This window comes from Nicotiana attenuata, unplaced genomic scaffold (assembly GCF_001879085.1).
Source record: "Nicotiana attenuata strain UT unplaced genomic scaffold, NIATTr2, whole genome shotgun sequence".
Taxonomy (NCBI): Eukaryota; Viridiplantae; Streptophyta; class Magnoliopsida; order Solanales; family Solanaceae; genus Nicotiana; species Nicotiana attenuata.
The window spans coordinates 5,007-25,570 of record NW_017674334.1 but is presented as its reverse complement, the minus strand read 5'-3'; the positions used below and the strand labels follow the sequence as shown (position 1 = coordinate 25,570).

At 38.9% G+C, this 20,564-nt stretch overlaps 1 protein-coding gene across 1 annotated transcript; it reads left to right on the top strand.

The window, feature by feature from the left end:
* Nucleotides 1-10,862: 10,862 nt before the first annotated feature.
* Nucleotides 10,863-17,012, top strand: LOC109218443 (quinolinate synthase, chloroplastic). Its single transcript, XM_019382806.1, has 8 exons — nt 10,863-11,097; nt 11,407-12,428; nt 12,653-12,937; nt 14,045-14,263; nt 14,392-14,571; nt 14,815-15,306; nt 16,218-16,379; nt 16,546-17,012. Exons 2-8 carry the CDS (start codon nt 11,664-11,666, stop codon nt 16,609-16,611), a joined length of 2,169 nt encoding a protein of 722 aa, XP_019238351.1. The 5' UTR covers nt 10,863-11,097; nt 11,407-11,663; the 3' UTR covers nt 16,612-17,012.
* Nucleotides 17,013-20,564: the final 3,552 nt, after the last annotated feature.

The window sequence follows — 20,564 nt, the reverse complement described above, 5'->3', positions numbered from 1 at the left end:
TAAATTTGAAGTGATTTGGAGTAGATTTGAGTTAAATTTCAGAAAAGACGCAAGAAAGAAGACGAAGTCAGTTTTTTGTATAATTATGTATAATTTTGTATAATACTGTATATGAGCGTAGAAACACACCTTATACACTATTATACACTTTTATATACCTTTATACAAGCGTCTGTAGACGAACTTTTTCACGATTTTCAGTTGCAATTCTTGTTCAAAACCAGTCCAAATCTCCATTAAATAACTTCAAATTTTATATACAACCTCCTTATACTATTTCTAACAAGTCTAAATAACACCCACTCCAAATCTCTCACAAAATCAAATTCGGAATTTAAACCCACATATTTAAGCTTGTTAAAAATCTAATTTTCACCACCAAAATGAATTTGGTTTGTTGAATTAATATTTGAGTCACAATTATTGATTCGAAAATTAATTTAAAAGCTTGAGGAATCTTTTTTAAAAATTAAATAGTAATTTTGAGAACCTATTGGAGTTGGATGTTGAATCTTAGCCCATTATTTATGGGCTAGTTGGTTGTAAATTAAAATGTGGGCTATTAAATTGAAAAGTATGAAGCCCAGTTGTTCTAATGTGAAATTTTCCCGGATATTTATAGGATGATCTAACTTTAACCGATCTCTAAAATCTATCTCATACATTGTATACATTACAAGTTGTTGCGGAAGATCGTGGGTTAATTAGCATACAATCACACACAAAGCAAATAGAGAAGAAAAATCAATACAAGAATTTAATGAGGTTCAGCTAAGCCTAATCCTCAAGGCAGAAGCAAAGAGAGTTTTCCACTATGAATGAGAAGAAAAGCACAAAACAATCTTTAGAATCCCCAACTACAACCCCTATATATAGATCCCAAATAGTCTCAAACCTATAAGAGAAAAGTTTCCCAATTTGACAAGGACAATAGGTTTTCCTTTTCCAAATCTATTAGGACTATGATTTTTCCTAAACCTATAGGGATTATGGGTTTCCTAAAAATACAAGGAAATAATTCAAGCCACAAAATAACAAATCTTTCCCTTGGCTTTAATTCTCTTCATCAACTGAAACACCGTCTCTCTACCTTGCCCTCAGCCCTTGCAAGGGCTCTACCCATTGCCGCACACATCAACCAAGTCTAGGCAACACCTAAACTTCTTAAGAGACTCAATATCTTTAGCCATAACACTAATCCATCGATTTGGTTATGTACTTGGAATAACTTCTGGATAGCTATAACACTCAAATACATTAACAGTCTCTGCAACTGCCAAAGCAAATCCCACAGAATTCGTATATTCAAGAAGATTCCCATAAACTACGTTTGCAAACCTTTGTGGTCGGGTGATCACTATCTTCTCTCTGCCTGTTGCAATGCTATATTGGTTTTGTTGTGAAGGTGAATCAATATTATCATCTTGATCAATATTATGCACCTCCTCCACTTCTTCTACTTTAGAACTACTGGGCTGAGCTAGTGGAGATTCAATTTTTAGCTCTATGCGGTCACTAACACCACGATATATTTTCACCATTGCCTTCTCCCTCTGACTGTCCAATGAGGTAGATTTATTTAATGTCACATCCCTACTGATAATTAGACTTGGAGTCTTTTGATTTGTGCACCACAATCTATAACTTTTTACCCCAGTTGCATACCCTAGAAATATGCACTTATTTGCCTTCGGCTCGAGTTTTCCATCCCTCACATGAGCATAAGCAAGACAACCAAATATCCTCAAATTTGAATAATCAGCATACGAATCGGACCATACCTCAAAAGGAATTTTGAACTCAATAACTATGGATGAAGATCTGCTGACCAAATAACAAGCTGTATTGATTGCTTCAGCCCAAAAATATCCTTGCTAACACATGAATGTGAAAGCATGCTTCGTCCCTATCACAAAGCGTTCCGTTCATACGTTTTGCAATACCATTTTATTGTAGTGTTCCGACGCAAATGCGGTGTCTCACTATGACCTCTCTGCCTTTTTCATTCAGTCTCCCAATAAACGAAAAAGGATTTCTGGTGACACGAAATCTGTGCTTGACGCTCTCTTTCACCGACTCAGTCCGCTCTTACTGTACGGGAGTCTCAGCCGGTCGGTGCCGGGTCCGGTTCGACCCCGTCCTTGGCCTCGAGGAGTGGTGAGCAGCACGGAACTTGTTTCAATGAAATGGCTAGTGCTACAGGGTCGATTTTTTGGGGGGATAGGCTTGTGAAGAAGCAAGCTTATCCCCGCCCCGACCGGCAGCTGCTAGGTTTCCCCATCTCTTCTAAACTTCCCCCGCGGGGCATTTTCGGGGACTAGCCCGCTTCCCATGGACAATTCTCCTCCGAACCCTCGATTCGATTGTTTTCCAAGAATGTTGAGCCGGGTATGTAAGCCATGTATCTGGGAGGAACTTCCGCCATAGAGAAGAGATTGAAAGTCTGGATCCCCTCGATCACCCTCCCTTGAACCTGAACTGGTCGAGAGAGATGAACCCGCACCACTCCAGGGATAGCCCCATCTCGGCTGTGGATCTAATCAGCTCCATCTGACCGCCAGCCTCCACTTTGACATGAAGCTTTCTTGCTGTGTGATTCTGCCCCCCACTCTGCCGCTGGTAGATCTGATCGAATCCCGGACACGCGAGAGCCCAGCCCGGGAGGAATGCATGGTTCCCTGGCGCTTCATGGGACGGACGTTCGCAGTCCTTCTCCATTTCAAATCCAGCCGGAGGTCTTCGAGCCTTGTTACGGACTAAAGTCCTAAAGAAAAGCGATCCCAATCCCTCCCCAACCCAAGTCAAAGGTCTTCCCGCCCTTTAGGATCAATTCTGGGGTGGTGCTTCTATCTGATCCTAGAAAACGTACGAAACAACCTGCTACGGAACTACCGATAAGGGGCAATAAGACTTTAAGCGCACCTGAGCGCCTTTGCCCATAGAGAATACTGGGGACGAAAGTCTCTGGGTAGGCCAATCGATCTCTGCTTGATTGGCCGTAACTGCATGATCGATCTGACGAAGATTCCCATGTAGATCTATGAAACTACAGCCGAACCAAATGGGAATCCTAGGTATAGGCAAAGGTGGGAGGGATGAGAGAGCAAGCGACCTAGCCCTCTCTTCTCTCTCTTTGTCCACGCGAAGATTCCATTCCTTTCCTTTCCTAGCCTATTCAATGTGGTCATGTATGTAATAGAAATCAATGGGAAGACCTCCTAGTTGGACCCAGACTGCGAGATACCGGTTCATGCAGTCGTTCTTTGCTGCATTGGTCTTTTCACTCCCCACTCGCACAAACTCATCCGGAACCTTTGGAAATTGATCCGACCAGTCCCGATAAGTCGTAAATGACGGCTCGAACCTACGGGTTCGGTCAAATTACCATTTTTCCCTCAAAAATCAAATTTTGAGGTTTCGGGTCGTCACAAAGAACATGAAAGGGGCGGGAGAAATTACGTGAGAGAAAGAACCTCTTGGTGGAGTCCAGTCCCCCGGAGGACAGAATAGCACTTCTTAGTGACTGTCTTCTCTGCCTTGCCCACTCCACCTTATTTGCTGGAGGGAGGATACGATTGTCGAAGCTGAAGTCCCATTCAACCCTCTCTTCCAGACCGCGAATGTGGTTCCGGATCTCTTGCATCATCTTTGCTACGGCCTCAGGGTCGAGAGGAGGCAAGTGCTCCCAGAACAGACCCAGCCTTTGCTCCGATTGGAGCTTCTCCTCTTCAACTTGAGAGATTTTGTGGCAGATAAACTATAGGGGGAATGTGTTGGGAGATGACCTCCCGCCGCGGTAGTATAGCTGGTCTGAATTGTGCAGGATCGAGCCCTGGCCTTGGAAGCCATCCATTCAAGCCTTCCCAGTCGTGATAGCTCGACTCGACAAATGGGAGAAAGATCAAATCACGCGGAAGAGGGGGTCCCACCCATCATCTAGATTCCAAGTCAAGGTCATTAGGGCTTTTAGCCCCGAGTCGATCGAGGGCATTTCACTCCTAGCCCAGAAGGGAAGGAGTGCGGCAGCACTTCTCCTTCAGAAGTAAGAAAGAGGAATCCAGCTCCATCTTGATGAGCAGCACCATCAAAGTACATCTTCCATGGTGGAAGAATTTCGACCACAAGCGCATCTCTTTTCCATTTCTATTTACCCAGTTCATATCTTTGTTTCGTGTGTTCCTCGGAGGAACTCGATCTCGGAATACCACCTAAATAACTACGGCCAGAGAGTCAAATAGGTCGGGAAGAAAGAGTCTGAGGTCGGGTCGGACGACATACATCTTGGTTGGTTTTGCAGTCTAACCAGCTTTCTAACTTTAGGGGACCGAGAATCAGTCTTTTGATCCTCCTCGAGCCTACTCTCGTCTTTCGAATTAAGCTTCCGATTTAGTTGGTGAAGATGCTGAAAGTTCTCCCAGAGTTGGAGACACAGGCCGGTACTCCTTCAGAAACCGGGAATCCGCAAGAATATTCCGCACTCGGAGCAACAGGGAACGCCTAGACGACGTTTTTCTTCCTGGGCTGCAGTAAGTAGATCGAGAGGTCGTTCCGCCCCTTGTCCCCGAATATGGGGAATATGTTCTCATAAAATCTTGCTCCAATCTAACCTAGCTGGCTTGCGGGCTCGGGGACTACAGTCAGCTGCTTCCCTAAGAAGACAATCAGGAGGTTGGCAATGTAATCCGTTGCGCGGGGATGCGATTCGCGAAAGAGGACTGAGAACCATAAGGCGAGCGCCAAAACGCTAGCACAAACTGCTCCCACAGACACGTGTCCGGGATCCGATCAGATCTACCAGCGACCGATTTACGGAACAAGGAGTTAAGCAAGGGACAGGAGGTATCTCGAAAGTGCTGCTAGTCGGTTTAATCATGGAACGTCCAAAAATCCTGGTCGAATGCTCTCTCAAAATGCCTGCACGCCTACGAGTGTTCTCCCTGGTCCTACAAATTGAGCTTCCGAAAGGGGTGCTCGTACGTACCTTCTCTTTTCAGCAAAAAAAGAATCAAGTCCCACGTAGTTTACAGTTAATCAGTTAAATAGATCGCGTTGTCCCCAACGCTAAAGTACCGGGCATTTTCGGGGACTAGCCCGCTTCCATTCTTTTATGAACTAATGCGAATGGGTGTAAGCCTCGCTGCTCGGAAACACCCATGGGATTGGCTTTGGGCTTTTCCTGCGCAGCTTAGGTGGAGGGCGAAGAAGGCCTCCGGGGGAGGGGGGGGGGGGCGAGTCCATTTTCGATTGAGAAAGCGGCGGGCCCAGTGAGCTCTCCAACAGTGCACCGAAACGGGGCCGGAGAGACCCGGTTCAACCAACCGTCCGTCCTGGTGCCTTTGCTACTGATTTGACCGCTTCTCAAGCGGTAGATAGCCTGGTTCCTATAGGTCGTGGTCAACGAGAACTTATAATCGGGGACCGTCGTTCCCCACCCCGAAACTGACCCACGGCACAGCGCCCATTCGCTTCGCTCGACCAGTATTTCGAACTAAAAAAGATTTCGGACCCGGAGCGGGTACGTTTCATTACCACGACTTGTATAAATTATCGAACTCAGAATTGCAGAATTCCAACTCATTGTCAGTTCGAAGACACTTAACTTTTCTTTCCATACTGTCTCTCAACCATCGTTTTCCATTTAACAAATGTTAGAAATGTCTCATCTTTTGTTTTCAGAAAATACACCTACACCATCTTTGAGTAATCATCAATCAAAGTTTTAAAATACCTGACACCACTCTTGGAGGGAACTATATTTGGACCCCACAAGTCTGAATGTATATAATCTAACTTGTCTCTGGTCTTGCGCTCATACTTCTTGCTGAACTTTACCCTTGTCTGTTTACCAAACACACAATACTCGCAAAAATTCAAAACTTGATTTGTGTACCCATTCAACAAATTCTGCTTACTCTACAAAGACAATCCCTTATCACTTATATGACCTAGTCGCAAGTGCCACAACTGAGACTGATTCAAATCGCTTTTCCCAGAAGCTATAGCAGCTTCCCCTTCAACTATACTAGCCTGAAGATGATACAATTTAGAACGCAGTTTACCTTTCATGAGTACCATGGAGCCTTTCAAACTTTAGGTATTTCATTCTCGGAGTGAAACTTATACCCTTGATCATCCAAAGTCGAAAGAGAGATCAAATTTCTCTTTATCCAAGGAACATACAAACACTCAATGTTTCTGATATTCCATCGAACATTCTCAATTTGATGTTACCAATCTCCTCTACTGGTAATTGATTATCATCTCCCATGTAGACAGTCCCACTCATTTGCTTGTAAGTTACAAACTAATTCTTGTGTGGACACATGTGAAAAGTAGCACCACAAGAACCCAAGAATTTGGCCCATGACTAGAACTCACCACACAAACTTTCCCTACATAATTACTATCATCAAAATTATTGTCAGTATCAATAATTTTTGCCTAATTATCTATTTTCTGCTTCCCTCTTTTCTCTTTCAGCTTGGGACAATCTCTCTCGTAGTGACCTTGCTCCCCGCGCTCATAACAGTTCTGCTTCCTTACTCTAGACTTCGATCTGGCGGTTGACTTTTTCCTATTAAAGTTATTTTGTTGTGTTCTTCCTCTACTCATAAGACCCTCACTCTCAATTCTGCTATCCGGAAAGCTCTTTTTCAACTCTTTAGATTTTAGTGCATTACTAACATCTTTAAGTGAAATACTGTCTTTTCCATATAGCAGGGTATCGGTAAAAGTATCATAAAATGGTGGTAAAGAACATAACACTATTAAGGTCTGATCCTCACTCTCAATTTTGATATCTACATTCTCCAGGTCCATTATAATTGAATTAAATTAATCAAGGTGAGTTTTAACAGGTATACCTTTGTTCATACGGAGATTGTATAACCTCTTTTTCAGGTAGAGGCGGTTTGTCAGCAATTTCTTAGAATACAAATCTTCGAACTTCTTCCATTGCTGCAGAAGTTTCTTCAGCAATTTCCCGAAGAACGCTATCTATAACGCTCATGAAGGTCGCACTCAAAACCCTCTCCTTTAAATTGCCTTCTCTGTCTCTTTCATCTCTTCAGGAAAATCCTCATCAATTGCCTTCCATAACCCTTCTAACACTAGCGACGATTTCATCCTAATCTTCCATAGACTGAAACTAGAACCTGTGTCAAATTTCTCTACTTCGTGCTTTGTTGAGGATGATGAAAATATCTTAACTCCAGATTATATGTAGAAATCCGAACCTTGCTCTGATACCAATTATTGCGGAAAATCGTGGGTTAACTAGCACACAATCACACACAAAGCAAATAGAGAAGAAAAATCAACACAAGGATTTAACGAGGTTCGGCTAAGCCTAATCCTGGGGGACAGAAGCAGAGAGAGTTTTTCACTATGAATGAGAAGAAAAACACAATACAATCTTTAGAATCCCCAACTACAACCCCTATATATAGATCCCAAATAGTCTCAAACCTATAAGAGGAAGGTTTCCCAATTTGACAAGGACAATAGGTTTTCCTTTCCAAAATCTATTAGGATAATGGGTTTTTCTAAACCTATAGGGATTATGGATTTTCTAAAAATACAAGAAAATAATTCAAGCCACAAAATAACACAAGTTATAAAAGTAAATCTAGTACGTTGCGCCGATAATGTCGTAACTATTGGACGTGTTAATATGGAATCCCGGCTACCAGGGCGGTCTCAACAAGATTGGGGACCTAAAGCCAAATTTCAGAGATAGACCCTAAGTAAGAATATCAACGATAAATTTTTAATGAAAAAGTATAAAATAAAGGTAGAATAATAATACCGGCTATATACAACAACAACATACATAGTGAAAACCCATAAAGTAGGGTATGGAGAGGTAGAGTGTATGCAGACCTTACCTCTACCTTAGGAGGTAGAGAGGTTATTTCCGAAAGACTCTCGGCTCAAGAGAAAGCATGGCAAAAAAAGGTCATATAAAAATAATCAATTCAATGCAGTATGAAAATGAAAATAACGAAAGCGAATAAGTCACGATACAGTAGTCTAAAAAGGAGTAGTAGCTATCACGGATAAACAAGATAATCGAAATACGAAAAACAATAGTTAGTAGCAGAAATCAAAGGGTAAGAAACTATAGAGCAAGATAAGTTGATATAATAATATCGATAAGTGTTGTATTGCTTCAATATAATGATTTCTTGTTATAATGCTTTGAATAAAACAACTTGTAAGTCGCGATAATTTGCTGATTGAGAGACTTTTCAATATTAAGAATAAGAATAATAAAAGAGAGAATGAAAAAGGTAAATATATAAATAATAATATTGGTCCGTATTAGTTATTAAGATATAAATGAGGAAAAAAAGAAAAATACCTACCCCACCCATGTAAGGAAACAATTCATTAGAAATTATTCCATTCTCTAATTATTACGACGATCCTCGCATTAAAGTTATTGTACTTTCGCTCCAAAAATTCTTTTTAAATTTAAATGTACACATATTTTTTTAATAATACATATACAATATATCTTTAAGGAAAAATAGGGCCCCCAAAAAATTGGGGCCCCAAGTGATTGCTTTACTGGCCTTATAGTCGAGCCACCCTTGCCGGCTACCTCGAGTTTTGGTGATTCTAGGAAGATGACTACTCAGATGCTTGAGTCCGTCGAGTGGGTTACTCAAGGACGACACTATTCCTTTTAGTTACTTGAGCAAGCCCGAAACTAGCTTCTCGGATGCTTAAGGGTTATTCAGTCTTTGATCATTATAACTTCGGCTGACTCGGAGTTGATTAGGTAGTCCTTCTGTGCTTGCCACATGCTGACTCTGTGCTTGCCACGTGTCTGATCACACGTGGTTGACTTGGTATATTTATTACCAGTATAAATGACTTTCTAAATAGGCCAGTTTATTATAATAATAATGTCTTGATCAGCTTGCGAACAACTCGATTATTTCATTAGTTACTGTTATTTCTAATAGTAATAATTATGAACGCTTAATATTTTTATTTTATCATACTTGAGTTTTATACCATTTTAGCATTTAAATATTTCTTTAGATCTAATCTTGATATTTTGACTTTCTCATTTTAATAGGCTTTATTTTTTAAGAAAATAAAAAAAACTTGTTATTTGCAAAAAATTCTTTTTGTAAATTTTTATTTATTTATTAACCTAGCATATAATAAATTAGCTAATGAATTTTAAATTTTTCCTTAGACTAATTATTTGATTGTCTTATATTTTTCCTAGACTATGAATATTTAGATATATTTTGTTATTGTCAAAGAAAATAAAAATAAAAAAATCCAATCAAATCTTGACAACACCTCGCGTGCATATGGTTCTTAGCACTACACCACAGGCAGTCACTTAAAATATTTCCTCCACTCATTTTTAGCTCCATTGATATTCAAGACACAATCACGCACAGAGGCCAGAGCACAGCACCTCACCTGCACATGCTTCTTAGCACTACACTCATCTAAAATATTTTTTCTACGACACCCACGTTTTGCTTTACATTCGTTGTTCTTTACATTAGACAACTAACGCACAAATCAGTTTTCGAACCCTACACCATCTCTCACATATAATATTCGAGAAAATGACAATAATGGTCCCTTATTTTTTGGGTTATCATACGTTTAGTAAATATATATTTACGAGCTTTAGTATTTTAAGTATTCAAAAACTTAACAATTTTGGTCTTCGTTCATATTTAAACACATAGCATTAGTTTATTTTAAACCAATCAGGTAAGTAATATCTTTCTTCAGTTTAGTCATTTCTAAATTGTCCTAAATTTTTTTATAACGATGAGGTCCTCACCAACCTGCAAATAACTCGATTATTCCATTGGTCCCTGCTATATCCTACAATAATTGCGGACACCTTATTATAGTATTTTTCTTTTAGGTCTAGTCTTGACATTTTGATTTTTATTCCATTTTTGGTAGGTTTATTTAAAAAAAAAAATTAAAAATCACAAAAATAATCAAATTTTATTTTAATCTAACCTTTACTCCATCCGGTTCATAATAAGTGACCAATTTACTTTTTTATTTTGGTTCAAAATAAGTGTCCAGTTATGTAATCAAGAAGGAATTCAATTTGTTTTTACAAAATAACCCCTATGTACATATCCCTAAAAAGTTTTCTTACTCCTCACATTAAGGCCCCATTTGGCCATGAGTTTTGCCAAAATAAATTTGAGATTTATTTTCAAAACTCATGTTTGGCCATAAATTTTGCCCATATTTTGGCCAAATCCCAAATCCCAAATCCTAAATTTCAAATCCCAAAATCAGCTATTGAGCTGATTTTGGGCCAAAATTCCAAAACTTGGGAATTATATACATGTTTTTCCAAAATAAAGTTGGAAAATATGTTTTGAAAACGTATGTCCAAACACATCTTCATCCTCAAACCAAACTTCACCCAAATCAAATTTTTCAATACAAATTTGGGATCTATGGCCAAACGCTAGCTAAATGTTTAATTAGGGGTAGTTTAGTCATAATAGGTATTTTTCTATAGAATTTAGTATTTTCTTAATGGGCGTGCTAAAAGCAAATTGGTCACTTATTGTGAACCGGAGGGAGTAATAAATAAGCTAATCACTTTTGAAATTTTTCTTAGAGTAATCATTTGATTGTCATATTTTTCCTAGACTAGAACTATTTAGATAATATTTTGTTTATTTTAAAAAAAGAAAAAAAAGAAAAGAGAGAACCAATCAAGTTTTGTCACGGCAACGATTCCTCCCGATCACAAATGACAACACCTTACCTGCACATGGTTGTTAGCACTCCAAAGACACTAACAAAAAATATTTAGTTCGGATCACACGTTTTCTCTACATTAAACAATTGATGCACAAACCTCTCTAACTCAGAATTTCACTGCATAATTTCATTATTCTTGCTCCCTAAAGCACACCCTCCACCACATTATATATAATCACCCAACACATAAGCATAGACACTAAGAGTTGAGAAATAGCAGCAGAAAAGGTCTTCGATTCCAGTTCCTATCGCAATTTTGCCTGCCACTTTTCAACTCCTGAGGTTCTAATATTACTGAAGAGCTTTGTTCTACAAAAGGTCTATTTCCTCTTCTTTACTTTTCCGATATTGGTTCATATTATGCTTCACTGTGATCTTTGAGTGTTTTTCTGTGTTCGTTTGCTTAAGATTGTTTCATGATAGTTTACTGTTTCTTTCGATTAACAATAGATTAGACTTGAAAGTTGAAAGTACTCGGGGCTTAAATTGGATTGAAATTAGTTAAAGATAAATTGGGCTGTGAACAGAGTTGGGCTCCATTTTAAGCAGATAATTTTTTTTATTTATTATTGTCAATATAAGAATTTATATAATTTTTGTGCTGACCATTTTCGCGGGTGATTATAGGTGGCCATCGTCGGAATTTCAATTTGCTACCATTAATTTACAAGGCCCTCCTCCTCCCGTTCCCTCTGTCCTCTTCTCTGCACATCCAAATCCAACTTTCCTACCGCCATTTTCCGTACTTCGAGAAATCGTTAACCCCTCACTCTCCAATTTCGTCCCCACCCAAAAAAAAAAAAAAAAAAAAAACCTTTTCAGTTCTCTGTCTTCTTTTCAAACTCTTTTCTTCTTCCTCCTCTGCTTAAACACAAGAATCTGTTATGGATGCCGCAAATTTAGTCATGAAATCTTCCTTGTTTTCGAAATCCCCATGTCCCCTTTTTAGTTCTAAACTCATTCCTAGAGCACCACCCTCTGTCTTTACTCTGCCTTCTACCTTTAGACCCCTCGTTAAATGCATACAAGCTTCATTCCCACCAAATCCTGATTCCAAAAAACCCTCAAACAATTCAACCTTTACGTGTTCAGCCGTGACTTCTTTCCCTTCTCAACAATCTCAGCCTCACGCGACTTCCGATGCCAAGCTCCAACTCCTGATCTCGGAATTCCAGTCTCTCGTCGAACCAATGGACCGCGTGAAACGCCTCTTGCACTACTCCACACTCCTCCCTCCAATGGAGGCGTCCCTCAAAACCCCAGAGAATCGCGTGCTGGGTTGCACTACACAGGTATGGCTGCACGTGAGTTTCGATGAGGCCGAGAACAGGATGAAATTTTTGGCGGACAGTGACTCGGATATAACTAAAGGGTTTTGCGCGTGTTTGGTTTCGCTGCTGGACGGAGCTACTCCCGATGAGGTGCTGGCGTTGAAAACGGAGGACTTGAATGCTTTAAATGTTGCGGGGTTGAACGGGAAAGGATCTGCATCTAGGGCGAATACGTGGCATAATGTGTTGGTCAGCATGCAGAAAAGGACAAGGGCCTTGGTGGCGGAGCGTGAAGGCAGACCGCGCAGCGAGCTCTTCCCATCTCTAGTAATCACTGCTGATGGTATCCAACCCCAAGGCAGCTACGCTGAAGCCCAGGTACTCTTTCTTCTTTACTTGAACATTTTAGGCATTTAGGAAATGCTTGTTCCTCATTTGTTTTGTGATGTGTCCTAGCCTACTGTTTATTGTTTGTTTTTATCTTCAATTTAGTGAGAAAAGAGAGAGTCACATTATGGCAAAGAAAGATAAACCTTTAGTACTAGTGAGGCTTGAACTTCGTGACATTTAATGTCCTAAGTTAGTTTCTATTGTAATTGCAGGCAAGGTTCCTGTTTCCTGATGAATCAAGGGTCCAAGAACTTGCCAATTTGCTAAAGGAGAAGAAAATAGGAGTTGTTGCTCATTTCTACATGGACCCTGAGGTGCAAGGTGTTCTAACTGCAGCGCAGAAGCTTTGGCCCCATATACATATATCTGATTCTTTAGTCATGGCTGATAAAGCTGTCAGTATGGCAAAAGCTGGATGTGAATATATATCTGTATTGGGTGTAGATTTCATGTCAGAGAATGTGCGAGCCATTCTTGATCTAGCTGGATTCCCAGAGGTAAACGCATCCCCTGTTTTGTGTTCTATTATATGAGTGCTTTGTAGTGATGACCTAACTTCTAAGTTTGTCTGTGTTTGCTTGGTCAACCAGTTGTGAGTACCATTCTAATTGATTTCCTCGTGCTAGACAAAAATGGCTGTGACATGATGTGCAAAATTTTCATAGAAAACCCTAAGTTTTTTTGCATATGATATACACCATATTAAAAGAGCAGCAGGGAACAGTTTCTCTCACTGATAGATACACAATGAATTGTCACATGTTAAGTTCTCTTGTTTACCGCTGAATTGGATTCCTACTTGGAAATTTTCCCATCTGGCTGTTTTCCTGTGAAATAATCCCCTATGTTGTTGATCTTTGTTGAGCCTAAGGTATACTTGGTCGATAGGTATCTTCTGCTTTATACAGGTCCAGTTTTCTGCTATGAAAATGAAATCTTTTTTGTATATTACCAATTTCATTGTGCACATGAGTTTATCTTCAAGAGTAAATGGTCTAGACTATGAAAAAGGAATTCAGGCATTACAACTGTTCACTTTCTGTGTGTCTTGGGGGGGGGGGGGGAGGTTGGTTGGTTTTGGACCAAGGAATATCATCTTACTGATAGTGAAGTTAATGAATCTGAAGCGCATTTGTAGGTGAATTTGGCAACTCAAATCTATTTCCACTGAAATACACTTGATATCTCCCTCTACCTGTAGATGTAGAATGCTTCCCCCCTCAGGCCGAACGAAATTAACAGAAGGAGAAGTTAATGAACACCCAAATTAAACACTGGTTGCTAGTTATTCTTTATTTGTATCTTTAAGGCTTGATCTCTGCTGAACATTCCATTTAACTGAACGTCTTTATTTAGCAACGTTTTATGAGCTTAATTTAAAGTGCACTGTGGCAGCAAAATATGTAAAAAAAGCAAGAGGTCAAAGTCATTGTATGAAGCTTCCAAATCTTTGAGATTTGCCATGTTAGTTTGGGACTATGTTATTTTTGGATATTGATAGTTTATGCCATTACATGGATTATATCTATTTACAGAACTCGACAGGCAGGTGCAAGTATGTCGTCTCTAATATATTCTGCATGTATTAATACTTCTTTTTGTAGGTTGGAGTTTATCGGATGTCGGATGAACGCATCGGTTGCTCTTTGGCTGATGCTGCAGCCAGCCCAGCATACTTGGATTATCTTAAAACAGCTTCAACTTCTTCTCCATCTCTGCATGTTGTGTACATAAATACTTCTCTGGAGACAAAAGCATATTCTCATGAGCTTGTTCCGACTATAACATGTACTTCCTCTAATGTTGTGCAAACTATTCTGCAGGTTGGTTGGATATTTCCATTGATTTAATCTTTTTTCAAGCTCTTCATAATTCATCTTTTTGTCTTTTCAATGATTAAATATCAGTATGTCTTCTTCAACTAATGAAGCTGTATCTAATATCTATCCAGGCATTTGCTGAAGTTCCTGACTTGGAAGTGTTGTATGGTCCTGATACCTACATGGGTTCAAACATTGCGGAATTGTTCACCCAGATGTCCACGATGACTGATGAAGAAATTTCTGAGATACATCCTTTACACAACAGAAGCTCCATTAAATCTTTGCTTCCTCGACTCCATTATTTTCAGGTAATTCGAGTTCTTTTACGCTTGTGGAAATGAAGGAGGTCTTAAAGGCCATTCTTTACTGTAATTTAATTTGAAGCGTTGGTTAAGCGGAAGCTTTGAGGAAAGGACTGATCTCCTCAAAGCTTTTTTATCTGAGAACATCAATAATGCTTCGATTTGCTGTATGATTTGTCCAGGTCTGCTATCCCACGTCATCATTTTAGTTAATAAATAACCTTTGCCTCCTTTGCTTTTCCCCTCCAGGATGGGACATGTATTGTTCATCACCTCTTTGGTCATGAAGTTGTGGAGAACATAAATGAAATGTATGGTGATGCATTCCTTACTGCACATTTTGAAGTTCCTGGTGAAATGTTTTCCCTGGCAATGGAAGCGAAGAAAAGGGGCATGGGAGTAGTAGGTTCTACCTCGAACATACTCGATTTTATCAAAGAAAGGGTAGAAGAGGCCTTGAATAGAAATGTAGATGAACATCTTCAGTTTGTTTTAGGAACGGAATCAGGAATGATTACAGCAATAGTTGCAGCAGTCGGTAAATTACTAGGTTCTGCTGACACCTCTTCCGGTGGAGCAAAAGTAAGTGTTGAGATTGTCTTTCCTGTCTCGTCGGAATCAGTGACAAGAACATCTACCGGTTCGTCTCTGGACCAAAATAAGGTCAATATTATACCTGGAGTTGCAAGTGGAGAGGGGTGTTCTCTACATGGTGGATGTGCCTCCTGTCCATATATGAAGGTTAGCATTGTTTGTCTGTCATCTATTGCCTGCTTTTTTTTTTCTTTGTACTGACTAATTCTCCCGGTTCCTAGCTGTTATGATTTGGTATTTGCCAAAATAAACTAAACAAAGATCAGTCTTTCTTTGTTTTCGTCCATCACTCCTATTCTTAGTGCATATTAGAGAAGAATTCTGTGAACAATCTTTGTATCCTATTGCCTGTATATGTAAGGAGTGCATAATGGGGATTGGCGGATGCGCCATATTAGACCTGCTTGGAAAAAATGTTCATAGGGGATTGTGAAGGCTGAGAGTATTGGTCAAGAAATGTTCTTTCAATGGTTGAATGCTTACCTTCACATTTTCCTGTTATTCATTGTGAAGCGATAGTCCTAACGCGGCTTAGGAATCCTCGTGCTACTCTCCCGATTTCCATAACTTCATTCATTTGTCACTCCCCGCGCTTGAACCGGGAAAAGATCTTCACGTTTCTTTTTCAACTTTTTAGCTACCATGCAAATCATATGTTGACTTAAACGAAATAACTTTGGCTAGAATGTAAATGCAGGACGGTCATGTTACCCTTTTCATGTGTTTTGTGGAGTTAAGTTAATAAGCTGTAGCCCAGGCATAATAATGGTTTCCGATCTTTCTATAGATGGTTGCTCCAAATAGGTGCCTTGATGTACGGTCTAATGAGGCTATTATGAAATATTTACTCATGGGTGGGGCAAGCTCTTCTACTCTGGTTCATGTTGCATGTTATGCTGTTTCAAATGTTGCATTGTTGACATGGAATTACTTGCTGCTACATTTTAAACTTCAACTTCATTAAGTACAGTTATGTAGTGGATGTCTTCCTGGGCCGTATAGAACCTTTTTCTTTTCTAAAGATGGATTCTCATTTGCTTACATCCTTTATATGTCAGATGAACTCTCTTAGCTCATTGCTAAAAGTTTGCCAGAGCTTGCCCCATGGCAAAGCCGAACTTTCAGCTTATGAGGCAGGACGATTCAGTTTGCGAACCCCCAATGGAAAACAAATTGCAGATGTTGGTTGTGAGCCGGTTCTGCACATGAGACACTTTCAGGTTTGTTCCCTCGTCTTCTCTATTAGCAAAATGAGTGTATCCATGTAACTTGACAATCCTAATGTTGCCCAAGTCCTGATTTGAAAAACTGCACTGAGCATGTGATAGGGATATTCAGTTAGATATTGACTTTTGAGTGTTTTCTTTTGAAACCCCCTTTGTGCAGGCAACAAAGAGATTACCAGAGCAGCTAATCAATCAAATACTTCAACGATCAAGCTCCGCTAACTAAGACGAAAGCTAGACGGACACTGGTATTTACTTGAGACAAATAAAAGTTTACTTCCCTGCACCATACTTGCAAGGGAAGGCCTGGAGGAGCATTATGCCAGCCTCATTTTTTCTGCATAGGACATGGATTATACAGGAATTTTATGCTGTGCACATGCTTTGATTGTTCCATTTCTTACCTTTTATTTTTATTTTTACTTGGTTTAAGTGTGATTGTAATAGATGGAGGAAAATAATGATTGTACTTTTGTTTCCCCTACAAAATATTGAGGGTGTTTGTATTGGTTCTTATCTTAAGCTGGTCAAATAAGCTTTAAAGCTCTTTTAGTTTTTCTTTTTTAGTGTTTGGCAATATTGTAAAATTTGCTTTTAAGTTATTTTGGGTTGAGCAATCATTTTACATTTGTATCCCTTATAACTTTTCGTAATCCCAATATTACCCTCAATTGTTTGAAGTCAATGGTAATTTGCTCATAAGAGTTAAGGCCACTAAAGCGATCAATCGACAAAAAGTGAACACCCATATGGAATAAAAGTCCCTAACTATCAAATCCTAATCATCAAATAGGAACCCAGTTGTCTAACAACTAACTTCACGAAATTATAACTATCCATTATCTTACGTCTAAAAGTTGTCCAAACCAACTTTCGTTCGCTTCTTAAAATTTCTACTACCACTATTTTGTAGAACGGGACTCAAACGGCTAAAATGTTAAATCGCTGAATATGAAGTACCACTACACATTAGGGGTGTACATAGATCGGGTTGATTCGGATTTTACAATTATTAAACCAAACCAATTATGTCGGGTTATTAAATCTAAAGACCAAACCAAACCAATAAAACTCGGATTTTTCGCTCTCGGTTTTTCTCGGGTTTTCGGGTTATTCGGGTTTTTACGGATTTTCTTCCAGTAAAATCTTCGTAGATCAAAACATATAAATTGTGCTCAAAATATTTCTTTAATCCTAGTAAGATACAACTATATAAAGTATTTTTCAAGAAAATAATACAAAATATGAGATGTGTCATGGCATTATCCTAAAATATTCAACAATAAAGACAATAAAATTATGTAATATATATATATATATTGCTAATTAAAAAGTCATAATAGAATAAACATAATCTAAAAGTACCAAGTCATGCGAAAATAAGTAGGCTAATAAGGGAATATTAATTACATGACTAAACGCTAAAGAAAAAATAAAAATAGGTTATGCATTTTTATCTAAATTATTGCAAAACAAAAAATAGTTATTCAATACATTCCCGTTCGTAGTATTGAATTGAATGTCTTTTGTTAGCATTAGTATTGATTTGATTTTGGTTTGGGCTTTTGTTAGCATTATTTAATTCACTAATGTTAATGGCAATAAAACTTATTGGAACATTCAAAAGTTCTAAGTCCAACCTTGAAATAATACCTTAAAAGATAAAATTATGAAAGTTTTTAAGAAATATTAATAAATTATATCACAATAAGTATATTTATATATTAATTATATCTAAAATTTCTATATATGTAATGTCGGGTTGGTTTGGTTTCGGTTTGACTTTCTTTAGTTAAAACCAAACCAAACCAATTATGGTCGGGTTATTTTTTCTAACACCAAACCAAATCAAACTAAACCATGGTCAGGTCTTTTTTCTCGGTTTGACTGAATTATCGGGTTGGTGCGGTTTGTCGGTTTTCTTTGTACACCCCTACTACACATACTAATCGTGTAATAATGAAGCGTCTGTTATACATGAATTACTTTGTTTGACAAAAAAAACATGGATCTTTGATTAAATCAATTAAATGTGTATAATGAGGGGTTAAACTTAGTTAATTATAATAACTTCAGATCTATAACCAAATAATGAGAATAACGTAGAGCAATACTAACAGAAGATCAAGTGAAAGGTGCATTTAATGTTTTGAGACCAGTAATGAGGAGGAAATATAAGGCAATAAACGACAATAAATGGCACAAGAGTAAATAAGGAGAATGTTTGACCCAATGTTAAATGAGGTGGATGATTCCTTCTCACAATGATGAATGATAGATAAAGATCAGAATATTGGGACCCTTCTCGGATCTGGTGGAAAAGGTAAAAAAATAATAGAAGATCGAATCTCTTTAGAAAGGTAATGTTTGTATTCTATCCAGAGAGAAAGTCTACTTTTCATGGAGTGTTCTTATCAGAGAATATTACATTCCTATCACCTGATCTTTCTTTCTAGTTATAAGGGACATACCCCAATTAACCCTAAAAGTACAAATACCGAGAATAATCAATGGAATATTCCCTCAAAAATCCTGTTACTAAACTAGCTGTTACTGCTCCTTCTGACACTTGACCTCGGCCATGATCGACTGCTCGGCGGTGAGTTCCGTTGGTTACCAGTCGACCTCGGCCAACTTACCTTCAGTAATACCACTTTATGTCGAATATCCTTGAGCAGATTTTGACCCATACAGTTAGTCCCTTCGCTTATCGAAGTCATTGATAATTAGGAATTATGATGCATTTTGCACTCCTTCATGCTTGGGTTTTGATTAGAAATATGTACAAAATAGTCCCAAAGGCTCACAAGTTGTGCTTGATTGCAGGTTTGATCAACAAGGTGACAAGGTGTCAAATACCAGCTCAAAAAGGAGTGAAACTTGCACAAGTACCAAAACAAGGCAAAACTCATTCAAACAGGGCCAGTGCGGCCACAAACCATTCTGTGCGGTCCGCACAAGTGAAGTTCAGAGAGTGTGCATCTCAGGCCAAAAATGCAATGCGGCCGCACAGGATTTTCTACGGTCCGCATTGGAGTCACTGCGGCCGCACTCGATTTAGTGCGGTCCGCAGAGCCAAGGTTCAGAGAGTTGCCAGATTGAAGATTGAAGCCCAATGCGGTCCGCGCTCCATTTCATGCGGACCGCACTAGAAACCGCCGCGGCCGCACTAGACTTTGTGCGGTCCGTATTGCCCAAGTTCAGAGAGCTGGATATTCAAGTGAAGAGCCTCAGTGCGGCCGCACTTGATTTTGTGCGGTCCGCACTAGCCCCGCAGGGGTATTTTTGTCTGAGATTTTCAGCCTAGTATAAATAGATTCTTTTCCCATTTTTAGGTAATCAGATAGTTTTGTACGTAGAGCTGCGCTCTTGACTTTGTTTCTTTTGCTATTTTGAGTAATTTTAGCTTAATTTCACCATTGAATCTTCAAGTTCTATTTAGTAATTAATTATTATGAGTTTATCTTCATCTATTTCTTTGTATTTCTCTTTAATTATGAGTAGCTAGACCCATCAGCTAGGGTTGTGGCTCAACTCTAGTGTGGGTAATTGATGGGTCTTGTATTTTAGGGCTTGATTGACTATGGGTGTTTGATATTTGGACTAATTTCATGTTTAATTGCTGAATTAGTGGTTGCAAACACTAGTTTGTGTTTAGTTGACTTTGGCTCTTCTTGAGAAAGAGAGCCTAAGTCTCTGAAATTGGTCCAACAAGGAATTTGGGCGTACTCAAGAGATTGATAGCCCCAATTAAAGGGTTAAACCTAGAGATAGTAATACCCGACTTGAACCTTAATTGCTTGTGCAAATTTGCATACCCAATTGGTCTTGAGAAAGTCAATTCGGGCAAAATCACTCGAACTACCGAGATGTATAGAGTGAGTAGAATCGAGCAATGGTTATATCATACTCCCCAAATGTGACAATCTAGCTTTAGACTCAAGAATCCGTCAATTGACCACCTAGGCAAAAGTCACTACCCTAGTGCCTTTTAATCATTTGAACAACTCGCAATAGTTTAACCCTAGCTTATTTTAGTTTAATTGAGCATTATAGTTTTATAAAATTAGAATTATAATCAAAACCAAAAATGTGTAGAAGTGCAATTTGGAGCAAATACACAACTCCTTAGATAGACACCCAACTCCAATATCTAACTCCCTGTGGAAATTGATCCCG